Source organism: Pipistrellus kuhlii, unplaced genomic scaffold, assembly GCF_014108245.1.
Source record: "Pipistrellus kuhlii isolate mPipKuh1 unplaced genomic scaffold, mPipKuh1.p scaffold_m20_p_2, whole genome shotgun sequence".
Lineage (NCBI taxonomy): Eukaryota > Metazoa > Chordata > Mammalia > Chiroptera > Vespertilionidae > Pipistrellus > Pipistrellus kuhlii.
In genome coordinates, this window is record NW_023425515.1 from 164,702,444 (window position 1) to 164,726,398 (window position 23,955).

The 23,955-nt window shown below is 58.0% G+C and overlaps 1 protein-coding gene across 12 annotated transcripts in view; it reads right to left on the reverse strand.

The window, feature by feature from the left end:
- LRP8 (LDL receptor related protein 8) overlaps positions 1-17,807 on the reverse strand; it is an 83,003-nt gene extending 65,196 nt beyond the window's left edge. For 2 of the 12 annotated variants that reach the window (XM_045584619.1, XM_036445219.2), the window contains exons 1-2: positions 17,422-17,802; positions 16,531-16,650 (exon numbers count right to left, since the gene is read on the reverse strand). In XM_045584619.1, the coding sequence (XP_045440575.1) occupies positions 16,531-16,650; positions 17,422-17,548 (247 nt within the window). In that variant the 5' untranslated portion in view covers positions 17,549-17,802. Of the gene's footprint in view, positions 1-16,530; positions 16,651-17,421 lie in introns of all 12 variants that reach the window. The other 10 variants (XM_045584623.1, XM_045584622.1, XM_045584620.1 and 7 more) reach the window with 9 other exon arrangements.
- Positions 17,808-23,955: the final 6,148 nt, after the last annotated feature.

Sequence of the window (23,955 nt, forward strand, 5' to 3'; positions counted from 1 at the left end):
TCATAGGGCCCCACAGAACAGAATGGGAAAGAACTTTGTCTCTGGGAACAGAAAGAACTTCCTTCGAGAAAGCGAAGTCTCTGTCCCAGGAAGCATGCAAGCAAGGCACCCGTCGATCCATCCAACAAGCATCCACGGCCCCTCCTCTGTGCTGCGCACTGGGGGCTGGGAAAGAGACCCGATCCTGCCTGCAGAAACCACACTCGGGAGACGCGGAAGGTGCCGACAGACCCCGGGCCAGGCCCGCCGGCCCCGAGGAGGAAGGAGAGGCACTGCCAGGAAGGCGGCTTGGGAACCCGGGGCAGCCACAGAGGGGCTGAGCTCGGCCCAGCAGATGGAGGCGGGGTCCTCCCTGCTCTGAGCCCCCCACGGCCTGCGATCCGGGGCCTCCTGTGCCTGCCCTGGTCCCCCCTGACCACGGATCACTGCCAGCCCCAGCGCCCCTGCCTGGCCCAGTACCCAGCGAGGGGAGGGCAGGGGTGTCCTTGGAGGGAGGGGCCTGCTGGCAGCAGGGTGTGAAAGACAGGGGTAGCCGTCTCGCCTGTGCCCCTGGCAGGTGGTGAGCTCACCCCTTACCCACTTCTCTGCCCCACACCCACCCCCCTCCACCACGGTTCCCCGGGAGCAGGCTCCAAGGAGGCCCAGCAGCCAGACCACCAGCTGCTGCCCCCTCCCCACACAAACCCCGGTCACAAAGCACCCTCCCCCTGCTCTGGCCGCCTGCGGTGACAGCCTCTTGGCACCAGCTCTCCCCTACCCTCCATCTGTCAGGAATCGGTGAGACAGACTGTGAGAACCACAAGAGTAAGCAGCGGCTCTGCCTGGACCCCTCCCCACTGCCTCCTGGCGCTCCCCCCCCTCCCCATGCGCCTGCTCTCCCCCCACCCCTGTGTCTTCCTTTCCCTTCTGTCTATCTGCCTCTTTCCCGCTGATGAAGACATTGACAAAGTGGGAGTGTGGGGGGAGAGGGGACCAGCCAGCCAGTGCCACACACTTATTTGCAACCTCCACACACCGCGGCCACAGCAAGCCACCCATCTGTCTCCGTCCCTCGCCGCTTCCTGCCTGTTCAGGGTGGGCATCCTGTGGGACTGTGGGCTCCAGTCCCCGTCCATGCCCCCGAGCCGTCAATCCCGGCGAGCAGGCCCCCGAAGGGCCGCTCCGGGCCCGGAGGCAAGCGGTGGCGAGGCTTTGTGAGCCACGGGGCCCGGCGCACAGAACGTTTGGGGTCCCCAGCTTTTTCTTCCTATTTGTGTGGGGACGGGGATCCAGCTGCCCGCCGCTTGGCGGTGGAGAGGTCAGAATGGTACAAGTACGGACAGGACAATGTCTAGGAGGATGTACGTGGCAGCCAGGGAAGCTGAGGCCCAGAGAGCAGCCACTCGGCCGGGTTCGAGACTGGATCGGGACAGCGGCCGGGTCTCCTGGACAGCCCACCCCAATCAGGATGCTTGGCCCTGGCTCCTCCAGACCTTCCTTCCAAGGGGCTTTATTTCTCCTTGAACTCCCCCAGACATGAACAAGAAATCAGCTCTTTACTTTTTTTAAAAAAAAAGTGATCCTTGACCAACTGGCAGCACTCACAATGAGGAAGCCCAGCTGCAGGCCTGGGGGCGGGCGACCAGGTTCGTGGGGTGCAGGCAGGCAGACCGCCTATCACGTCCCTTCTGACATGGGGCTTCCAGTTTAACAACCAGGACGGTGCTGAGCGCACCGGGCCGCGTGGCCATCCGCGGGGGAGCAGGCCCTGGGCAGCGCCACCGCGCTGGGAGGGCGCAATGGTGAGAAAAGAGAGGAAAACGCGCTCGCTCTCTGCCCCGGGAAGCTTGGCCCTGGGCCCCCTTCCCCGGCCAGGTGGAGAGGAAGTGCTGAGGGCCCACATCTCGCCCCAGCCTCGGCACAGACGTGCCCAGGGAGAAAAGGCGGAGGGCTCTGAGTGCCCCAGCTCCTTCACAGCCAGGGGAGCGGAGGTTCAGAGAGCGGATCCCGCTGCCCAGGGTCGCGCGCTGAGAGAGGTGGCCGCGGCCCAGGAGACAGGGCCTGGTTTCCATCTCCGGATCCTCCCTCCCCAGGTCCCGGCGGGGCACCGGCGCCGAGCAGGCCTTCGGTGAACATCGGAGCTCGGACTCAAAGGCTCCAGCCCCCGCCAGGGGCTCCCGTGGGACCCACAGAAGCACCCCGGTCCGGGCACATACAGCAGGAGGTGCGGAAACACAGCGTGGGGTGGGTGGGAGGGGCACTGGGCATGTGCCAGGCCAGAGAGACCCCGTCCCTCCTCCTTCCCAGGCCCTGGCCAGGTCCCCCTGAGGTCCAGGATCTGATGTGACCCCAAACTTTTTAAAAATATGTTTTAATCTATTTTTTAGAGGAGAGAGAGAGAGAGGAAGGGAGAGGAAGAGAGAGAGAGATATCAATGAGAGGGAATCATTGATCAGCTGCCTCCTGCAGGTCCCTTACTGGGAATCGAGCCCCCAACCCAGGCACGTATCCTGACCGGGAGGGAACTGAACCGGCAACCTTTCAGGGCCCTACCAACTGAGTCACACCAGCCAGGGAGAACCCCAGACTCTTAACCAGACCATTCCAGTGCCGAATGGCAAGCATGGAGATGAGGGAAACACGGGGTCGGAGCCCAGGGGAGGCCCGGCTCACCCGTGGGGGCAGGTTCCCGGGAATGACTGGGGTAAAGCAGGGTCAGACAAGCAGGGGAAGGGCCTCGGGCAGGGGGAACTGCACGTGACCGGGCGGTGCTGAGCCGGGACCGAACACTGCGTGTTTGAGAGCGCTCGGCTGCACAGCGGGCCGTGCTCGGGGCTGCTGCAGCTGCCAGGGCAGAGGGCTCGGCCCGGCCGGTGGCCGGGGAGGAATCTGTAAGGACTTGGTGGCTGTTACAGGTGAGGAGGAGAGGGGCTGTGACAACTCCCAGGGCCCGGCTGAGGTCCGTGCGTGGGCTGCTGCCGGGGGCAGAGGAGGTCCATACGCAGCCCCCAGGGCCTGTGTGCAGGTCATCATGGGGTCAGGGCACTCCACCCTGATGACCAGGAGACCAAGCTGTCTATAGAGATGTCGCCGTTACCTCAAGCACGTCCGTCTTGGCCCTCCACTGCCCTGGTTACAGGGACAGCCCGAGAGTGCAGCCCCAGGCCCCGAGAAGCAATGCAGAGAGGTCGGGCCTCCCCTGAGGTCAGTCAGCATGTCCGCGGTCCCAGGCCGGGAGGGGGCCCTAAGCAGGCTTGGGGTGAAAGGAGCCTCTGTGAGCAGAGGCCCCAGAAACAGAGCTGGGACCAGGAGAGTCACCGGAGGGGGGACAGGGGAGTCCCCAGGGGCAGGTCCAGCGCTGAAAGGAAGAACCATTTTCTACAGGAAGCACTGTCCGGGGGCAGAAGCGGCTCTCTGGTCCGTCAGTGAGCTCCCTGTCCCTGGAGGTATTCAAGCAGAAGTTGGGAACCCCCCCACACACACCCCGCCCCGAGGCTGCGGGGAGAATGCCTGCATTGGGGTGCGAGTGGGGAGGCTGCTTGGGCGAAACGAGGGTGCTGCTCCAGCCCTGAGAGCCACAGCTCGCTCATTCACTCACTCGGCGAGGGTTCGCCGAGGCCTGCTCCTGCCAGGCTGGGGGGACCAGGAGCAGCATCAGAGAAACACCTCCTCTCCCAGCTTCCCGCAGCCCCGTCCAGGGGCGAGGCTGGGGCAGGGCAGGGGACAGAGGACGCAGGCACTGGCTGCCCAGGATCCATGTCACGGGTCTGTATGGCCCCCTCTCCACGAGCGAGCCCGGGGCCGCGGGCTGGGCAGGCGCAGGCGCCCGCCCCTCGCAGAGGTCCCCGAGGCTCTGGGCTCATTTCCTAACGAGGTCTCTGGAAGGGCTCTTCCTAATTAAACTAGGACGGTAAGTTGCGGCCCCCAGGGCCGCGGGGAAGAGGGGGAGACAAAGGAGAGGGCTCCTCCTCCCACTCTTCCCAGCAGAGGAGCAGCACGGCAAGGGAGGGGGTTCCTGAAGCGCAGACAGGAGGTGAGGGCTCACAGGAGGCGACATAAGCTGAGCCAACCTGGCCGTGAGCACTGACCACAGGCAGGCACTGCTCCCCGCGCCTTCTGTGAACCAGCCCACACAGTGCTCCAGCCCCCTGGAGGGTTCGGTGTGGATGGCACAGGAGCTCAGAGAGGCGAAGCAACTAGCCCAGGGTCACACAGCTAGGAAACAGGGACGTACGGACTGGACCCCAGGCAGGCAGTCCTGTGAGAGGCCCCGCTGTGATCGGTGTCACAGGGAGGCCTCTCATGGAGGGGGCGACCCATGCAGGAGCAGAGGCGGGGGGCGGGGTAAGGAGGGGGGAAGGAGGGGAGGTGTCTTCACGTCTAGGGCTCCCTCCAGGATGCACAGGAAACAGAGGTTTGGGCCGAAACCGGTTTGGCTCAGTGGATAGAGCGTCGGCCTGCGGACTGAAAGGTCCCGGGTTCCATTCTGGTCGAGGGCATGTACCTTGGTTACGGGCACATCCCCAGTAGGGGGTGTGCAGGAGGCGGCTGGTTGATGATTCTCTCTCATTGATGTTTCTAGCTCTCTATCCCTCTCCCTTCCTCTCTGTAAAAAAATCAATAAAATGTATTTTTTTAAAAAACACACAGAGGTTTGGAGTCAGGCCTGGACAGGGGCCCGGGGATCTGAATGTCAAATGCTGCCCAACGGGATTCAAACTCCCGATCCAACCCTAACTCCTGCCCCGTACGGGCGAGGAGGCGGGAGCCCGAAGAGCCGCAGGGACGTGCTCAGGAGTCCGTGACCCGGTGAGGGACCGGGTTCCTGGAGGGTCCGAGAGCCCAGGCTGGGGGTGAGCAGGGCAGAGGGCTCAGTGAACCCACACAGACAGGGGGGAGAACTCCGCCCAGAACGCAAGCCTGGGAGGGCCCACAGCCAAGGGGGGGGGGGGGAGGCCCGGGAGAGGAGGGGCAGGGCCAGGGGCCGCACCCACAGGCGGGCAGACTGGCTGGCCCTGTGGGACCCAGCACAGTTCATAGGGGTCAGAAATCACTTTTACCCACATCTGGGGCTCCGGAGCCCCCCGCCCGGATGCGCAGGAAGTGCAGTGGAAACCCAGGCCCGGGGCACTGGGAGGCCACGCTGGCCGCTGCCCACGCTGCTCCCTGGGCGGGCGGGGTGACGGGTGGACAGGGGAGGGAGACAGAGAGTGCCACAAACACAGCTGATACGACGTTAGCTCTGCTGGCCTGGCCAAATGCAGCAAAAAACAACCAGGTGGAACTCCAGAGCGAATCTAGTAGCGAAGGATTGGTTCTGGCTCTGTGTGCGTGTTTAGCCACGTCCCCTGCGGGCGGGGCTGCAGTTCACAGTCCCTGCTCACTGCTCAGGGGTCTCCTGGCCTCAGGGAACAGGGGCAGTTCCTTAGACCCACACCCACACCCACCCACACCCACACCCACCCCCTGGGGCCTGGCTGTGGGGGACTCCTGGGAAGACCCTGGCTCTCGGGGAGAAACAAAAGAACCCAGGAGCATGGGGCCAAAAGAGGCCGGGAGATGCCTGGCTCCCACAAGGAGAGACCCCCCGAGAGGGACAGGGGCGAAGCAGGGATGGGCCAGTGGTCTGGGCCCCGGCGATGACATCAACCTCAGCCCTCTAGGTGGTGGCTGGACAGCGGGCTCAGGCTGAGGCTCGGTGGGGAGAGGCTGCATGGCGGGGGGCAGGCTGGGAACAGAGATTGCTGGCGCCTCTCCAGCTACAAATAATTCCCGGCCACAAACAGCCAGCGGGGGGGGGGGGGGGGGGGGGGGGGGGGGCTCTGCCTCTGGCTTGGCCGGGCCACCGTGGCCTGGGTGGGAGGAGGGAGGACGTCGTTGGCCCCGCGGCCTCTGTGTACCCACAAGTCCCCTCCGTCGTGGTGCGCCCCTCCTGGAGCACGCGCACCCAGCGCGCATGCGCGTGAGTGAGCTGGGGCACCCGGCCGAGGGGGCTCTGGGGGCAGGTGGGCAGCAGATGGCGGCTCGGGGTCCAGGAAGTGGGGAGGGAGAGGGGAGCCCTGGCCTGCATGTCCTTGGATTCGGGCCACCAGGAAAGCCCAGCCTCGGCCTCCAGCCATGCGCTCCGGCAGCTTAATCTGGGCCTGACGGGGCCTTCCTGCCTCTCATCGGCTGCCAGCTCTCTGATGCTAATTTGGACCCACGGGTGAGCCCAGGCCCCTCCTGGATAACGAGCCACGCCAGGCCTGGCAGGTTAGCCAGTTCTCCTCGGCTCCCTCGGCTTACCTAGCTGCCCCAGGCCACCCGGGCAGCAGCCACCCTGGGGCTCCCGGTGCCGCGGACGGTTCCTAGACTCCCTCCGGAGAAGCCGCGGCGCCCGGCAGCCCAGCCCTCCCCGCTGGCCAGTTGACCTACATCTTTCCTGCTATTTCAGCAGCTGCCCTCTCAGTGTGTCCTTGGAGGAGGAGGAGGAGGAGGAGGAGAAGAATGAGGAGGAGGAGGAGGAGGAGGAGGGAAGCTGCTGCCTCCCTTCTCGTCAGCTGTTCCCTGTGCAGGGGTCACGGGCTTGGGCTTGGGAGGGGGAACCAGGAGGCTCATTTCCAGGGCCAGGATCTGGGCAGAACGCTCTGGGTCAGCCTGCGCGCCTTCCCCCGCCGGGCTCCTTGTCCCACGTCACAGACCGAGCATCGGAGGCTCAGGATCTGCGGCCCACCCCGGGGTCCCAGCCAGCCGGTCCCAGCCAGCCGGTCCCGGGGCTGCAGGACCTGACTCCGTTTCCCCCCATCGCGCCACCGCATCCAGCCCAATCGGGGCACAGGAAGAAGGCAGAGAGGAAGGGGCCCGATGAATCGGGGCCTGAGGGCTGCGTTCCGGAGGCGGGCCCTGAGAAGCCCAGCTTAAATCCACCCACCACGCCCGCCAGGTTCCTGCCAGACCTCACCAGGCAGTGAGGAGTGTGAGGGCCACAGGCCTCCCACCCCCAGGCCTGGGCTGGCCCCGAGCCCAGCCCCCGGAGGAGGACTCTGCTCGGCGTGCTGGTTGCAATGCAGGCAGAGCGAGGACCGGTGCGTCGAGGGGAAATGGAGTTCCCAGGGGGAGAGCCACCGGCCCAGGGTCAGGCGGGGGCAGACACAGAACACAGCAAAGCTGGAAGGGCACGGGTATTATGAGTATCTTACGAACGGGAGACCAGTTTTGTTCCCTTTTCGTTTCTTCCGTGGGGGAGGAAGTCCTTGGGGCCAGAACACAATTGTCCTTTCTCCCTGCTTTGCTCCTGTGCAGAAGAGATCTGGTTACTTTGTCCCGAGGGCCGGGACACAGTGGCCCTGAGCTCAAGGAAGAAGGAAGTCCCGGGGGCCGGCTGCCGGCTGGGGCGGCAGGTGGTGGTGGGAGACGGGAAAACGGGCTCCACCTGCCTCCCAGGATGGCGGTGAAAAAGAGCCGCGTGGCTTTCTCACAAAAACGCACTGGCCCAGCAAGCCCGGTGGTCAGCGTTCCTCTTAAGGAGAGAATCAGACACACGCACTGAGATGTAGTTCAAGGACGCTGGTCCCAGCGCCGTGTGGAACGGGAGAAACAGAGCCAACCAAACACACGTCCGTCGGCAGGAGACGGCGTCATTAAATGGAGAGATTCATGCAACGGGATACTAGCTGGCCCTGTAAAACAACGACACAAATCTCCTGGGATTGAGATGGGAAGACCCATAGGACGCGGGGAGGAAAGAACTGGCGGAGCACGGCCTTATTTTTGCTTAAAAAATAAACGTGTTCCTACCACCGGCTCCCAGGCGGAGGAAAACCCCTGGAGGACCTGCTGCTTCCGAGCGGTGTAGCCGAGGGCGATGGTGAGCGTCCTTCCCACTTTTCTGTGTTGTGTGTGTGTGTGTGTGTGTGTGTGTGTGTGTGTAATTACAAGCATGAAATTACTCTTAGAATCATCAAGTCGCTTCCACTGGAGAAATAAGTGGATGAAATAAACTGAAGTGAGCCCCGCTCCGGCACTGCCAGTAATTCGCTGTGGGGCCGCGGCCCGCCAGCCTCCCTGGGCCTCCATTTCCTGGCGGGGAAAATGGGGTGACATGAGCCCCCGCAGCACCTGCCTCCCAGGATGGCATGAGGCACGAGCCGGAAAAGGCCGTCCTGTGGCCCAGTAGGTGAGAGGGCTAGAGCCTGAAGGACACCGAGTGGCCAGATGATTGCGATCTCTGAACGCATCATCATCTGGCCGCTCAGCGTGTACATATATTGGAGGCCCGGTGCGTGAATTCGTGCATGGGTGGGGTCCGGCCAGCCTGGCCAGGGGGATGGATATAGGCGGTTGGCCGGCCTGCCTGCTGGTTGAACTCCTGGTGGAGGGGACAATTTGCATATTAGCCTTTTATTATATAGGATGTACACCAAGAGGCAGGATTATTATGCGTTCAGAGATCATAATCATCTGGCCACTCAGTGTCGTCTCCAGAGCGACTGGCTTAAAGTCCCTTGTGGCAACATGAGTGGCCACATGACCACCCCCATGGCTGCCTGTCCTGCCGTGTTCCAGGGGCAGGTGCGTGGAGGCCGTGAGGGTCCTGGGAACTGGGTGGGCCTGGAAGCCCCATGGCTCTTGGTTGACCCTCTCGGTCACCAGAGGGCATTCTAAGGGACCTGATAGTGTGCTGGATTCTGCACCCCCAAAGCGGCCAGCTTGTAAGCATCTGGGCGAGGCCCTGCTGGGGGCACAGAGGTCAGACTGGCTGCCATGGGTGGGAGCTCACAGCCGCCCCTTCTTTTTAAAAAATATATTTTATTGATTTTTTTAGAGAGAGGAAGGGAGAGGGATAGAGAGCTAGAAACATCGATGAGAGAGAATTATCAACCAGCTGCCTCCTGAACACCCGCTACTGGGGATGCGCTCGCAACCAATGTACATGCCCTTGACAGGAATCAAACCTGGGACCTTTCAGTCCGCAGACCGATGCTCTCTCTATCCACTGAGCCAAACCGGTTTCAGCGAGTTGCCCCTTCTGAGCCACTCTGGCTGAGAGGCTCCGCCTGGGGTCTGTGACTCACAGGAGCTCGTGAGGGGCGGGGTGAGCGAGGCTGGCGGTTAAAAATGCTTGAGGGCCTGCAGGGGCCAGCGCTGCTCCAGAGGGAGGCGCTGCTCCAGAGGGAGGCACGGTGGGGCTGGCTAGGAGGGAGTGGCTGGAAAAGAAGGGCCACGGCCCATCCCCTACGCCACTCACACTGCTGGGGCCGGGATGCGTGGATGTGGAATGTCTGTTCCTTTTACCCGCATCAGACTTTGCCACCAGACAGGCTTGACTCCATCCAAAAAGGAGATGAAGCTGGACCAGGTGTCTGGGGTGTGAGAATGGGGCCACGGCCATGAAGGGCAGATGCAGTCCTGCCACTGAGCAGCCAAACTGCCTGGGACAAGTGAGCTCTGGAGCTTCGGCTCCTTCCTGGCCCTGGCCGAGGGGGGTCTTGAATGAGAAAGCCCCTGGCAGCAAACATGCTCACTAGCTCTTATTACAGCTAACACTATGGTTGCAGATGAGTTCCCAGCGATCCAGGGCGGGCGCCGGAGGTCCCCCAGAGCCCTTTCTGAGGCCTAAGCCTGTGGCCTGCCTTCCGCTGGGGACACCTTGTTCCCTGACCCGGAGGGAAGAGAGAGGGCAGGGGCGGCCGGTGGGCGCTCGGCGGGGCGGAGGTGGGAGCACCCTGTTCTGGCTGGAGTCCTGCCCACGACACCCACGTTCCCAGACCGAGTCTCTGTCGACGTCCCTGGAGCCAAGGTCCAGCCACCGGGGCCTTGGTTTCACCTTCTGAAGCCTGGGCTGGAGAAGCCCCCACGTTCGCCTGCCGGGCAGGGCCCTGGGGGTGCTGGGCCCCCCGCCTCCGAGGCACAGCCAGGGAGAGAGGAGCACAGGACAGACAGGACAAAACCGGCCCGGGACAGCCACCGGCCGGTGGGAACTGCCCCTGCTGAAACCAGCCAGGCCTATTCGACCCATTTCTCCCCTCAGCCCTCCCCGGACGCCTCCCGCCCTCCCCGTCTGAGACGAATGGCCTTGGGGCCACCTCTACTGTGGCTGGACACCCAGGGGCTGAGGCAGGCCCCGGCGGCAGGAGCCGGCAGACACCGTCCCGGGAAAGCCCTCCCTCCGAGAACAATCACACTCAGGCCATTCCGTGAGCATCTACCTGCTGCGGACCAGGCACATTATCTCATTTAATCTCACAGCGTCTCTGGGAGGGAGAGACTCGTGTCACACCTACGCTCAGTCAGCAGCACAGAAAGCCAGGTGTGTCGCCGAAACCGGTTTGGCTCAGTGGATAGAGCGTCAGCCTGCGGACTGAAAGGTCCCGGGTTCGATTCCGGTCAAGGGCATGTACCTTGGTTGCGGGCACGTCCCCAGTGGGGGGTGTGCAAGAGGCAGCTGGTCGATGTTTCTCTCTCATCGACGTTTCTAGCTCTCTATCTCTCTCCCTTCCTCTCTGTAAAAAATCAATAAAATATATTTAAAAAAAAAAAAAAAAGAAAGAAAGTAAAGAAAAGATGTGTCTGACTCAGGGCCCCACAGGGCTGTCACTGAAACACAGGCCCCTAAGTCCCTCCCTCTGACTCCCGCACCTCAGCCGCGAGGAGAGAGGGCAGCAGGGAGGGCTTCCCTGAGGAGGTGACACCCACGATGAAGCTTCTAAGCCAGCGGTCCGCAGACTCATTAGCCCAACAGAGCCAAATATCAGCAGTACAACGGCTGAAGTTTCTTTTGGGAGCCGAAACACGGGCTTCTGCGCTGGGCCACGGAGTTTCAATCGCACTGTACCTGCGCTCCCGCACGGGGCATTTTGTGGAAGAGCCAGACTCAAGGGGCCAAAGAGCCGCACGTGGCCCGCAAGCCACAGTTTGCCGACCGCCGTTCTAAGGTGACGACAAGAAGGTAGCTGGGCGAGGGAGCAGAAAGAGGATTCTAGGCAGACAGAATGGCGCGGGCAAAGACCCGGAGGCGAGAAGCAGTGGGAGAGCAAGAGAGAAGAAGGTTACAGGGTGGTGTCGCAGGCCCCCAGGAGGAGACGGGAGCGGGCAGGCCGCTGAAGGACCCCGGGCGGAGGAGCTGCCGGTCAGAGGAGGAGGCAGGCTCAGAGAGGAGCAGCGCTACCTGTCCGATGACACCTCCACAAAGGAGATGAAGCGGGGCGCAGGGTCAGGGGGGCGGGCGCCGTGGCGGAGTTTTAATTATTCACGAGGCCGCTTCCCAGCGGGCCTGGCGCTCCTGCAGCCCGGCCTGGCCCAGCTAATGAACTCTCAGCCAGGGGAGAGCTTGCTGCGGCTGCTCTTTAGTGGGCCTGGGATGGAGGGGTGAGGGGGGCTGGGAGAACCGGGCAGCCTGAAGGAGACGAGCAGGCAGAGGAGCCTGAGCACAAAGCCGGCCCACCGTCCGTCCGCCCAGCCCTCAGCCCCTCCACAGGGAGAAACACACGTTCTCCTCCGAGCGGAGGGGAGCGGGCGGACGCCCTCTCACGATGGGGAAGCAGGCCGGAAGGAGCCGGAGGCCAGCAGATAGGGCTCTGAGTTCCATGGGTGGGTGCCTGCCTTCACACCACGGCGCTTCTGCTTAAAAACCATACACGCTGGGCCTTTGCATGGTAGGAATAACTCAGGTACTTCACAGAGCTGCCCCGTGTTACAGAATCAAGAAGCGCGAGGCCGACGAAACCGGTTTGGCTCAGTGGATAGAGCACATCGGCCTGCAGACTGAAAGGCCCCGGGTTCGATTCCGGTCAAGGGCATGGACATTGGTTGCGGGCACATCCCGAGTAGGGGGTGTGCAAGAGGCAGCTGGTCGATGATTCTCTCTCATCGACGTTTCTAGCTCTCTATCCCTCTCTCTTCCTCTCTGTAAAAAATCAATAAAACATATTTTTTTAAAAAGAAAGAAACGAAGAAGCATGAGGCAGATGCACATATTGATAGAATGTCAGCACAACGCCCAGTCCTCGGCCAGGGCTCCGTGAGCACTCGCTGTTGTTGTTTCTCCGGGAGCAAAGGGCTGGCCGGAGCCCAGAGCCCCCAGGTCTGCCCCAGACACGACGGAGCAACAGGAAACCAGGGCCCAGGGGCCCGCGGGCCTACGTGACCCATGTCCACAGCCAGCGACCCACCCAGCTCCCCCCGCTGGGCCACCCTGGGCTTCCCGCGTCCAGCCCCTTCCTACACTTTGAAGGCCCTCGGAGCCGGGGACTGAAGCGCTGGGGGCCTTTCCTCTCCCCCGCCCGCCAGCTCTCTCCCGTGTCTCCAGAGGGCCGCGTCCCACTGCGGGGGCCGAGGATGAGGACTGAGAAGGCCTTGGTTTGAGGGCTGCCTCCAACCTGCCATGAGCTCTGTGACTTGGGGAGTGTAATTTCACCCCTCTGACCCCAGCTTCCTCCTCTATACTATGGGGACTGTAGGTGGCAAGCTCTAAGGGAATGGTGTTAGTTAGCATCTGTCAAGGCCCGGCCTATCTGTCTCCTCCTCCAGGAAGCCTTCCTGGGCTTCCCCAGCCGCCCCCAGTGCTTGGTGTTTGCAGGCTGCCTCGCGGCCCCTCTGGGAGCTGGAACCCATTTTGCGGCCGCACCCATTTCGCAGGTGAGGCCGCTGTCCTGGAGTGGAAGGGTGGATGCCAAAGAAAGGGGTCATTTAAAAGGCAGGGCGGCTGCTCAGGGAGAAGCCGAGGGCCTGGAGGGGAGGACAGTTAAAGAAATGCCGTGTGGGCAGTTGGCCCAGAGTTGGGGAGACATCCCAGAGGAGGAAGGAAGAAGTGAGGAAAGATCATTTTCGGATAACTGGCCCCGCCCCCCTTCTTCAAGGTTTCTTCCGGTGGCTCCTCCAGGCCCCTCTCTGAGGACCTTGCAGGTGTGAACAGTCATCCATCCCCTTCTCTTCGCCAGCCCTACGGGGACATTTTCACACGGATAACCTGTGGTGGAGGGACAGCTCCCCCCATTCGGCAGATACTGAGGAAGCAAACTCAGAGAAGACAGGAGTGTGGAGCTGATGCTTGGTACTAACAGCAAAGCCCCCAACCCTACTCCCCCTGCCAAATACCAACACCATCTGCTTTTCTTCCCCCTCTGCCTATGACTCCACCCCCCCCCACCTCAGGATGAAGTCAGGAAGCCAGGCTGGCCATCAGATCTCCCCTGGTCCCATCCGGGGCCACCCAGCCACCCACTGCTTCACACTCCTCTTGCCCGGAGCCTCGAAATTCAGATGAAAAGCAGCAGGCTCAGCACTCAGAGTATGGCTTTCAAACACCTGGGTCACCTTCCCAGATCCTTCCCCAGAGCTGGGAGGCAGGTGGACATCTGGACCAAGTTCTGTCATCGTCTGCTGTGTGACCTTGGGCAAGTCACTCAACTTCTCTGAGCCAGACCCTTACCTACAAATGATAAGAAAAAGGTCTGCTCTTCAGCCACTCTTGGAAGACTGCTATTAGAAAGAATCAGGGAGATAAGGTATAACCAGACCAGAAACACAGGAGTTTTTTGTTTTGTTTTTGTTTGTTTGTTTTCATTGATTTTAGAGAGAGAGGAAGGGAGAGGGAGAGATCTGAGAAACATCGGCTGCCTCCTGTTGTATACTGATGGGACAGAGCCTGCAATCTGGGCATGTGGCCTGACTGGGAATCAAACTGGCGACCTTTTGGTTCATGGGACAATGCTCATCCAGCACTGGACCAGGGCTGTTCAGGTTTTTTTTTTTTTTAATTCCTCAACAGAGGATATGTTTTTATTGATTTATTTTAGAGAGAAAGAGGAAGGGAGAGAGAGAAAACATCGACTGGTTTCCTTCCATCCTTGCCTCAACCCAGGGTTGAACCCAAAACCTCTGTATGTGCCCTGAAGGGGAATTGAAACCAAAACTTTCTGGTGTACAGGAGGATGCTCCAACCACTGAGCCACCTGGCCACGGTCAGAAATGTAGTTTTTATTTCCTTGTCTCATCCTCAGCTGTAAAGGGACCATAGAGAACAACTCCCCACGATGAGATCCATAATATTCTACCCCAGCTCAGCCATCTTCATAACTTCAATAGCAGAGGATAATGGTCGAGTCATGATTAGCCCAAGAACTCTGGAGTCAGATGCTTAAATTCAAGCTCCTGCTTAGTAACTCAGTAGCTGTGGGGCAAGTAACTTCATCTCTCAGCACCTCTGTTTGTACAGTCTATAAAATAGGACTAATCTGAAGATTAAAGGAGTTTATGTAAGCATAGCCACAGTAGTTGGCACACAGCTAATGGTCAGCGAGTTAGTCTCATTACTTCCAATTACATTACTGGAGCTGGTCCTCAAAACCAGAGCAGGGCCCGGCTGGCATGGCTCAGTCAACCTCTGAACCAGGAGGTCACGGTTCGATTCCCTGTCAGGCACATGCCCAGGTTGTGGGGGCAGTGCAGGGCATCAATGACTCACCACTGATGTTTCTATCTCTTCCTCCCTCTCCCTTCCTCTCTGAAATCAATTTTTAAAATATATTAAAAAACACAACAAAAAACAGAGCAGGAATCATTAGCCCACGCGGTCAGGTAAGGAAACAGCCAGGAGGAAAAGCTGTGCCCTAGTCCCAGAGCCAACTGTGGGTGGGGTCAGAGGAAATGAACCCAGAGGCTGACTGGCAAACCCAGTGTAAAAACCAACAAACAAAAACCTTGCCCTGGCCGGTGTGCTAGGTAGGTTGCAGCATCATCCCATACACCAGGAGGCCATGGGTTCGATTCCCCGTCAGAGCACATACCTAGATTGCAGGTTCTATCCCTGGTTGGGGCAAGTTAGGGTCGAAACCGATTGATATTCCTCTCTCACATTCATGTTTCTCTCTCCCTACCTTCCAACCCCTCTTTCTGAAAATCAATGAACATGTGAGGATTTAAAAAACAAAATAAAACCTTGAGGACTCCACAGATCGTGCCTGTCCAGGTGTTCCCTCTACCCCACCCCCCCATCCCTGCCACCGTGTGGAGCTGAGGGTCTGTCTACCCACTGCTCTCCTCCCGCAGGTCCTGCTCCCCTGGCCAGTGGCACGGGCCTGCTCTCCTAGTGCCCCGGTGCCCGCCCACAGTGGGCACCAGTAACAGATTCCGTTTCTATAAATCCTGTTTTTTCTGTTCCTGGAACTACACTCCACCGTAGCGACTGCCTGCTAACTCTCTTCTGGTCCCACAGACCTCGGAAACCGCGTGCGCCCCGAGAAGGAACTCCCAGGGCAGCTGCCCCCGGTGTACAAACACCAAACTCAGAAAAGATCACCGGCAGCCGACTCATGGCCGGGTTCACCAGCAGCCCCAGGATCCTCCGGCCCCTTCCAGGACACAGACTCCTCCTCCTGGCTCCCTCCTTCCCGGTCTGCCCCATGGTGAGGGGCAGAAACAGAATACTGGGGACTAGCTACAATGATAAGAAATATTACTCATGTTCTGTTAACCGTGATGGTTCTGTTCTAATGAGAGGAAGCGCATTCTAACCTGCGTGAGCGCGGTACACCCTGGGACACGGGAGATAACATCGGAATGCAGTCCATCCTCCCTTCCCAAGATCTGCTACCGTTATGGAAAGACTTACAACCTCCTGGCTGAAGCAATCTAGTCCTGGAGGCACCTGTTCTTTGCAAACCCTAGGCTCTATATTGCAAAGCCTATAACCTGTAACCATTATACCTTACCTCCTTTCCCAGGCCTGTAATCTGTGTCCTTCTACCCAATATAAGCAGCTGCCTTCTGGGGAGGGGAGAGCAGATTTTTGTGGACGACCTGCTGCTCTCCCATCCTGCCCGCATTATTGGAAAAAAACCGCTCATATATGATTCAGCCCTGTCTCTGCTTAACTGGCTCTTGTAGTGACAGGCAGCCCAGACCCAATGGCTGTCTGGTTATACCATGACTCATGCCCCAGGCGGTCTGCCTGGAGATCCAGGTCGCTAAGGAGGGTGGCACAAAAGAGCTTCCCTGTGACGAGGCAGAAAACCAGCCAGCTTTAGCTCTGGGTCCCCCTGTGAGCGTGGGGGTGTGGCCAAGGCGGGGCCAGGACAAGGCCCCTGCGCCCAGGGCACCCCGAAAACCACACACCCTTTCTCACCACGATTGGCCGCTCAGACCACGGGGGTCTATGCCTATGGGGTGGTCTTGGCCCAGCCAATCAGGGGCCCCGGGGAGCCCATTCATTCATAAAAAAAGAAACGAGAAAGTAAGGGGTGCGGCGAGGCCCGGAGCGGAGCGCAACTTTGAAAAAGCCGCGCGATCCCGGAGCAGAGGCCGGAGCCCCGGAGGCCGGCCGGCCGGTGCCTCGGAAGCGGGACCCGCGCGGGGACAGCCGCGTCCTCGCCCTCAGTTCCGGCTTAGCCACAGGGCGTGCCCTCCTCCCGGGCCACGGAGCCGGGGCTCCGCCCGGCCCCATCCAGCTCCGGGCGGGACGGCTCCGCCCGCAGCCCCGGGGCGCGGTCCCCGCAGGTGGCCGGCGGCCGCACCGGAGCCACGTGCGCGCGGAGCATGGCGCCCCGCCGCCCGCCCTCCCCGCCGGCCACTCACGGCAGCCGTCCTCGTCGCTGTTGTCCGCGCAGTCGTCGTCCTCGTCGCACCGCCACACGGAGGGGATGCAGCGCCCGTTCCGGCACCGGAACTGGTCCTCCTCGCACTCCGCGGCCAGCCCTGCGCGGGAGACGGGGGTGTGAGGCGGACCGCGGACCCTGCAGTCCCGGCGGGGGGCAGGGTCTCCTGCGGCGGAGGAGAGGGGGCGAGGCAGCAGTCCCGGGGGCCTCGGGCACCCTCGATCCGGACGGAGGGGAGCAGGGGTCCTGGGATGGCAGGCCGCTCCGTGGCACGGCGAGGCCAGCGCGCACAGCCGGTGTCAGGCAGCTTAGGGGCCCTCCATGCAGTCCCACGCGGCCCACAGTCAGGGATCCACGCAGACACACCCCACAGGGAGCCCCCCAAACACGCCGAGACCCACGCAGGGGCGCTGCGGGCACAGGCCCCTCCTGCTCGCAGCCCCTCTGGCTCGGCGGCCGCGCGCGGGGTCCCCGGAAACGCATTGTCAGGCGGGGAGGTCGCCCGGCTCCGCTCACCGCCGCCACGGAGCGCGTGTCCACGACAAGAATCGTACAGCTCACCCCAAACCATCAATGACTACCCGCCTCCACCGCCCCCCCCCCCGCAAAGTTCCCGGCCCGCCGGGCCCCCCTGCTTCTCCCCCCCCCCCCCCCCCCCCCCAGAGCAGGTGCCCAGGGCAGAGCCCGCCGCAGGGAGCCGCGGGGCGGGGGCCGATGGAAAGATCAATGGGTCCAGAGCAGCCTCTCTCGCCCGGCGCCTCTGCCAGGCCCGGCTGGGGGGCCCCGGTGCCGCCCGCGCCCCGGCCACCAGGCCGCGCTTTGTTGGCGGCCCCGGCGGCGCAGAGCCCGGCCCGGGACCGGCCGCATGTACCTTGGCTTCCGCGTGGGGGATCCGCCGCCGCCGCCGCCGCCGCGAGAGGCTGGAGCCGCAGCGGCAGCAGCAGCAGCAGCAGCAGCAGCGCCGGCGGCCGGAGCGCGCCCCCTCCGGGGCGGCCCATGGCGGGCCCCGGGCTCCGGCCGCGGCGCCCCGCGCACCCCGTATCGCCGCCGCAGCCGCGCTTCAGCTCCCCGAGCTCCTGCCGCGGCGCCGGGGCTGCCGCTGCCGCTGCCGATGCCGATGCCGCCGCCGCCGCCGCCCGCCCGGCTCCTCGGCTGCATTTCAAGCAGGTTCCGTGACGCTCGGCGGCGGGGCGGGCTCAGGCGGGGCGCGCGGTCCCGGCCTCCGCCGCCGCCGCCTCCGGCGCGCGCGCCCCCTCCCGCGGCCGCCTCCGCCGGCCCCGCGGCCCTGCGGCTGCGGCCACCTCTCCCTCCGCCCTCCCGTGGGTCCATCCTCCCTCCTAGGCAGGCTCACCCCTGCTGAGGCCGCGTGCGGGGCGCCGCAGAGGCTGGGGTGAGCCAGATGAGGCCAATGCTCCCGGAGGTGGCAGGTAGCCCGGAGGAAGCAGCGCGGGCTGCATGGAGGAGGTGGCGGGCTGCCTGGAGGAGGTGGCAGGCTGGGAGGAGGCTGAGGGAAGCCTGGGAGCGCATCTGGGCGGGAGGGGAGACGGGTTCCCTCGTGCACAGGCCAGTGCAGCGGGCACGTGGGGCTGAGGTGGCGGTGCAGAGGAGTTTGGGTACCAGGATGTGCGCGGTCAGGAAGAAGGGAAAGGATTGGGGCTGCACCTCCGCGTGCCTCACCAGCTCCAACCCGGACATGACCATCCGTGAAGCTGGTGAGTATGCCCATGTGTATAGTACATCTGTGCAAGTTACCTGCTCATGTGACCTTGGCCAAGGAGGACCTGGAGCACAGACTTCATCATTCATCCTCATTTGACACTCTCCAGGGTGTGAGGCAGAGGGTAGACAATCAGAAGGACATCGGGGTAGACCTTGCTGTGATAGAGAAGGGCAGGGACCGCGGGCTCCACCGGAGGGACTTGTCATCCCTGCCCCTAGGAGACAAGGTCTCTGCAGGAATTGAGAAGGCTCCACCCCTGGAAAGTCAGAGCCCACCTCACCCGTGCCAGGGTGCAGGGTGCAGAGAGAACACAGTGAGAAGGGGGCTGTTTGTGAACAAGGAATTGGGTTCTCACCAGACACCAAGTCTGCAGGCACCTTGATCTTTGACTTCCCATCCTTCAGAAATGTGAGAATTAAATGTCTGTTGTTTATAAGCCACACCTTCTATGGCATTTTAAAAATATATTTTATTGATTTTTTTACAGAGAGGAAGGGAGAGGGATAGAGAGCTAGAAACGTCGATGAGAGAAAAACATCAACCAGCTGCCTCCTGCAAACCCCTACCAGGGACGTGCCCACAACCAAGGTACATGCCCTTGACCGGAATCGAACCTGGGACCTTTCAGTCCGTAGACCAACGCTCTATCCACTGAGCCAAATCGGTTTCGGCTATGGCATTTTTTTATGGCAGCCCAATCAGACTAAGTCAGAGCCCAACCACCTGGTAATCAGGTGGAAAGGCATTCCTGTCAGAGGGAACAGCAGTATAGAGGCCATGAGGGGGGCTGGAGCCTGGTGGTGAGGAGAGGGTGGTGACCAGGTGAGGTCAGAGGGAGGCAACAAGGCCTGATCACATGAAGGCTCTACAGGCCCCAGCAAGGAGTTTTTCTCATCTGCAAAATGGGGGTAACAGGATATTTCCAAGGTTCATTCTAGTGTGTGTGTTTTTTTTTAATTGATTTTTTACAGAGAGGGATAGAAAGGAATAGATAGTTAGAAACATCGATGAGAGAGAATCATCGATCAGCTGCCTCTTGCTTGCCCCCCCACTGGGGATGTGCCCGCAACCAAAGTACAACTTCTAGACCGGAATCGAACCTGTGACCTTTCAGTCCTCAGGCTGACACTCTATCCACGGAGCCAAACCAGTTTCAGCTCGTTCTAGTTTTAAGATAATGATGTTGATTGAAGTTCGCAGGCAGCAAGGTCGAGAGATTAAGAGCATGAGGTCTGGGTTGGACTGCCTGGGTTTAAGCCTGTTCTTTCCCTTCCTTGCTACCTCGAGCAACTCAACTTAACCTTTGTGGCTCAGTTTCTTCATCTGTAAAATGGGAATGGTGACAGTACTCACTTCCCAGTGTTTTGGTGAGGATTGCATTAGGTAAGATTGTGTATACACAGCAGATAGTATACAGTAGTTGCATAATAACTTAGTTATGTTGCTATGATTCAAACACAATTCCCTGCTCAAAAACCCCTGATGACTTCTCAACACTCAAACAGTATAGATTGAGCCCAGGCATCCCTGACCTCCCCTTTAAAGGGGGTCCTTTCTCATCCTGTCTCACACATGACCAAAACGGGCCCTCCTTGTCTCTCCACAGCCCCTCCGCAGAGCTCCTCTCCCCAGTTTGGGCCACTGGCCTCTCTCCCTAGTCAGCCTGTCATCTCCCCAAGGACAGGAGTCAGCTCTCCTTGCGTTTCTGGGTCTCTGGCACTGGCCACATTTTACCAATGTTGGTTCCTGCCTTTACTGAAGTTTCTGTACCCCCAGGAGGACTGGATCGTATCATTTGTTTATTCAGAGGATAAATACAAGGCTTGACATTGAACAAGCATTAGATAAATGATGTTTAAATACTTGAAATCAAGTTAAAAGGAAGATCATATCAAACCACCGTAATAGTAAATGCTTATGGTACACTTGCTGGTGGTCAGGCACCACCTAAGTGCTTTAATTGCTTTAACTCATTTAGTCCTGACAACAGCCCCATGAGGCAGGCTTTACGTTTATCCCATTTTACAGGCACGCAAACTGAGGAATGGGAAATCACACAGCTAGTAAGTGGCCGAGCCGGTATTGGAGCCTACATGGCGGAACAGGGACTTCTTCCAGGCACGTAGTGGTTGAAATCTAGTGAGGGGCAAACGGAGAAAGCCTAACCCTTGGCACATACCAGACACCACATGGACACGGAGGTTCTGGTAGAACTTCCGCTGCCCAGGGGACTTCTTGTCCTCCCCTGTCCTCTCCTCCCTCCTTCTCGACCGATTCAAACATTCGGGCCTGGCACACTCCCGAGTTTCCAAAGAAAACCCTCGAACCCCACCCCAAGTACAATGATTCCCCGTGAAACGGAAACAGGTGACATTCCATCGGCTGCCCCACCTAAGCCTCCATGTTCTGCCTCCGGAGCTGCCAGCAGCCCAGCAGCCCACCTCATGCACACCCTGCTCCTCCACCCTGCCCCGCAAGAACTGGAGTCTCAGGCTGGCCCCTCTGCCTAAAACACTCTTGCACTGGCTGACTTCTGGTCATCCTTTGGGCCTCGGTTCAAATGTCTCCTCCTCTGGGAAGCCTTCCGGTCCCCTCCAGAGAGGTCCTGCCTGTGCGTCCCCATCTCTCTGATCACACTGGGCTGTCGTCCAATCCTCCATCCAATGGGGAGCTCCTCAAGCCAGAAACGGGTCATCCTGGTTCTTACCTTCTCTACTCTCATCCTAGTATTTTCCTTTAAATCCTTTCACTCAGTAAACTTGGCTTTATCCTAAGCAATAACCTCCATGAAATCACACGTTTGATATGCTCATTATATTTTCCCAATACACATGAACATAAATGTATGCTTATTCAAATAAGCAATGCTCCTCTGTCCATCCAGATGTGCCCCGCTTCTCTCAAGGTCTCCACTCTGTGTCTCCCATTGAATCTGGGGGACAGGATGGGGGGCAGGAGCCCCGACCGCTCTGCCCCCAATGACAGGATTCTCAAGGTGACTCGGAGGCCACCAGGCCCCGGGTGCCCACTGCCTGAGTCACAGGGCCTTCCAGGAGAGGTTCCACAATTTTCCATTTGCTTCTGTTTTGATTTCACTTTTATTGTGTGTTTTCTTATCAAAGTCTTACTTCACACCGTTTAAAGAACCAAATAGTTCCGCAAGGCTGGTTATGGAACACTTAAGTCATTCACTCCCCACCTCCATTTCCTCCTCCCAGAGGCAAACACTTTCAACTCTTTGGGCTGATTCTTTTGGTATTTACTTCCTTATCATTAAATAACACACTTGCTTCTATTTCTTGATCTTTCGGACTCAGGCACTTTCTGTTGACTCCCACCACGAGGAGGAAGATTTAGCTCTCACACTCCCGCGCCCTGCAACCCATACACATGCAGACACCCACACACTCAGCCCCCTGTGCGTCAACTTCTTGCCCATCCTTCCAACGTGGTTGCGATGTTTAAAAATGTCTTTTTAAAAAATATATGTTTTATTGATTTTTTACAGAGAGGAAGGGAGAGGGACAGAGAGCTAGAAACATCGATGAGAGAGAAACATCGATCAGCCACTTCCTGCACGCCTCCTACTGGGGATGTGCCTGCAACCAAGGTGCATGCCCTTGACCGGAATCGAACCCGGGACCCTTCAGTCTCCAGGCCAACACTCCATCCACCGAGCCAAATGGGTCAGGGCTAAAAATGTCTTTATTTTTAATTGTGGTAAAATATACATAACATAAAAATGACCGTCTTAATCACTTGTAAGTGTAAGTTCTGTGGCATTAAGTACATTCACAGTGTTGTGCTGCTATGACCACTGTCCATCTCCAGAACTGTTTTTCATGTTGGGAATTCTATACCTATTAAACAGCATGTCCTTTTTCCCCTTTTTCCCAGCCGCTGGCAACCACATTCTACTTTCTGTCTCTATGAATTTGACTACTCTAGGCACCTTATATAAGTGGAATTAGTATCTACCATGATTGGCTTATTTCACTTAGCACAATGTCCCCATATCATATTGTATCATATGTCAGAATTTCCTTCCTCTTTAAGGACGCATAATATTCCAATGCATATACTAGTATATTCCAACCTTTATTAATCCATTCATCCATTGGTGGGCACTTGGGTTGCTTCCATCTCTTGACCATTATAAATAACGCTAATATGAACATGAATATACAAAAATCTCTTCTAGTCCCTGCTTTCAATTCTTTTGGGTATATATATATATCTGGAAGGGGAAATGCTGGCTCATATGGTAATTCTATTTTTAATTTTTTGAGAAACTGCCATACTATTTTCCATACTAATTGCACCATTTTACACTCCCACCAGCAATGTATTGTACAAGGGTTCTATGTTTTTTTTCACATCCTTGCCAACACTTGCTGTTTTCTGTTTTGTTTTATTTTTGATAGACGCCATCCTAATGGGTATGAAGTGGTATCTCATTGTAATTTTGACTTTCATTTCCTGTACTAGTGAGGTCAAGCATCATTTCTTGTGCTTATTGGCCATTAGTTATCTTCTTAGGAGAAATGTCTATTTAAGTCTTTTGCCAATTTTTTAATTGAGTTGTTTTAGATTTTTGTTATTGTTGAGTTGTAGGAATTCTTTATATATTCTGGACATTAATCCTTTATCTTCTATATGATTCGCAAATATTTTCTCCCATTCTGTGGGTATCATGTTCGCTCTGCTGATTGTGTCCTTTGATACACGGTTTTTATTTTTTGTAGCCCAATTTATTTTTATTTATTTTGTGGTCTGTTCTTTGGTGTCACATCTTGAAAGGATTTTTATGTCATCAGAGCAAAAGAAATGCTATTCATAATGTGCTGTGATTAATATGTTTTTCCTGCACAATTTTGTGTTTTTCCTGAAATTAATACTTAATGTTTATGTTATATTTTTTGCTTAGTTTTCTATGAATTTACCCCTTATTTCCAAACTCTCCCTCATTTGTATAAATCTCCTCTTACTATAATCACTCATATTATGTATTCTACTGCTTCACTTGCCCAGAAGTCCCTGCAGATTTCTGATGGCTCCATCCCAGCCTGGTTGATGGCAAGGCCAGCTGCCCAGCCGGCATCACAGGCTCTCCCTTCGCCACCACAGGAGGCTTCCTTGTCTTTGTTGAATCTCTTGCTTCCTAGATCCCACTTCCTCCCTCTAGGATTCACTTTTATGAACATGAATTTTGTATATGTATGTTCATATTAGCATTATTTATAATAGCCAAGAGATGGAAGCAACCCAAGTGCCCACCAATGGATGAATGGATAAAGGATGGAATATACTAGTACATGTACTGGAATATTATGCATACTCAATAAAAGTGAATAAAAAAAGTTCACTTTATTTGGGGGAATATCTACTGTAGCTTTCCAAAAGTTGATAATTTAGGTAAAATTTTGAGACCTTGTATTTCTAAAAGTATCGCACATTTAATTGATAGTTTGACCAGATATAGAATTCTAAGTTGGAAAAAAATCTTCCTTCTGAATTTTGAAGGTTTGTTCCCTTGTCTTCTAATTTCTGTTGAAAAAGTGCAATGCCATTTTGTTTCCTAATCTTTTCTAGAAACCTTGTTCTTTCTCTCTGGAAGCTTTTAGACTTCTGTGTCCTGCATGTGTCTTAGAGTAAATCTATTTCCATTCATTGTGCTGGGCATGC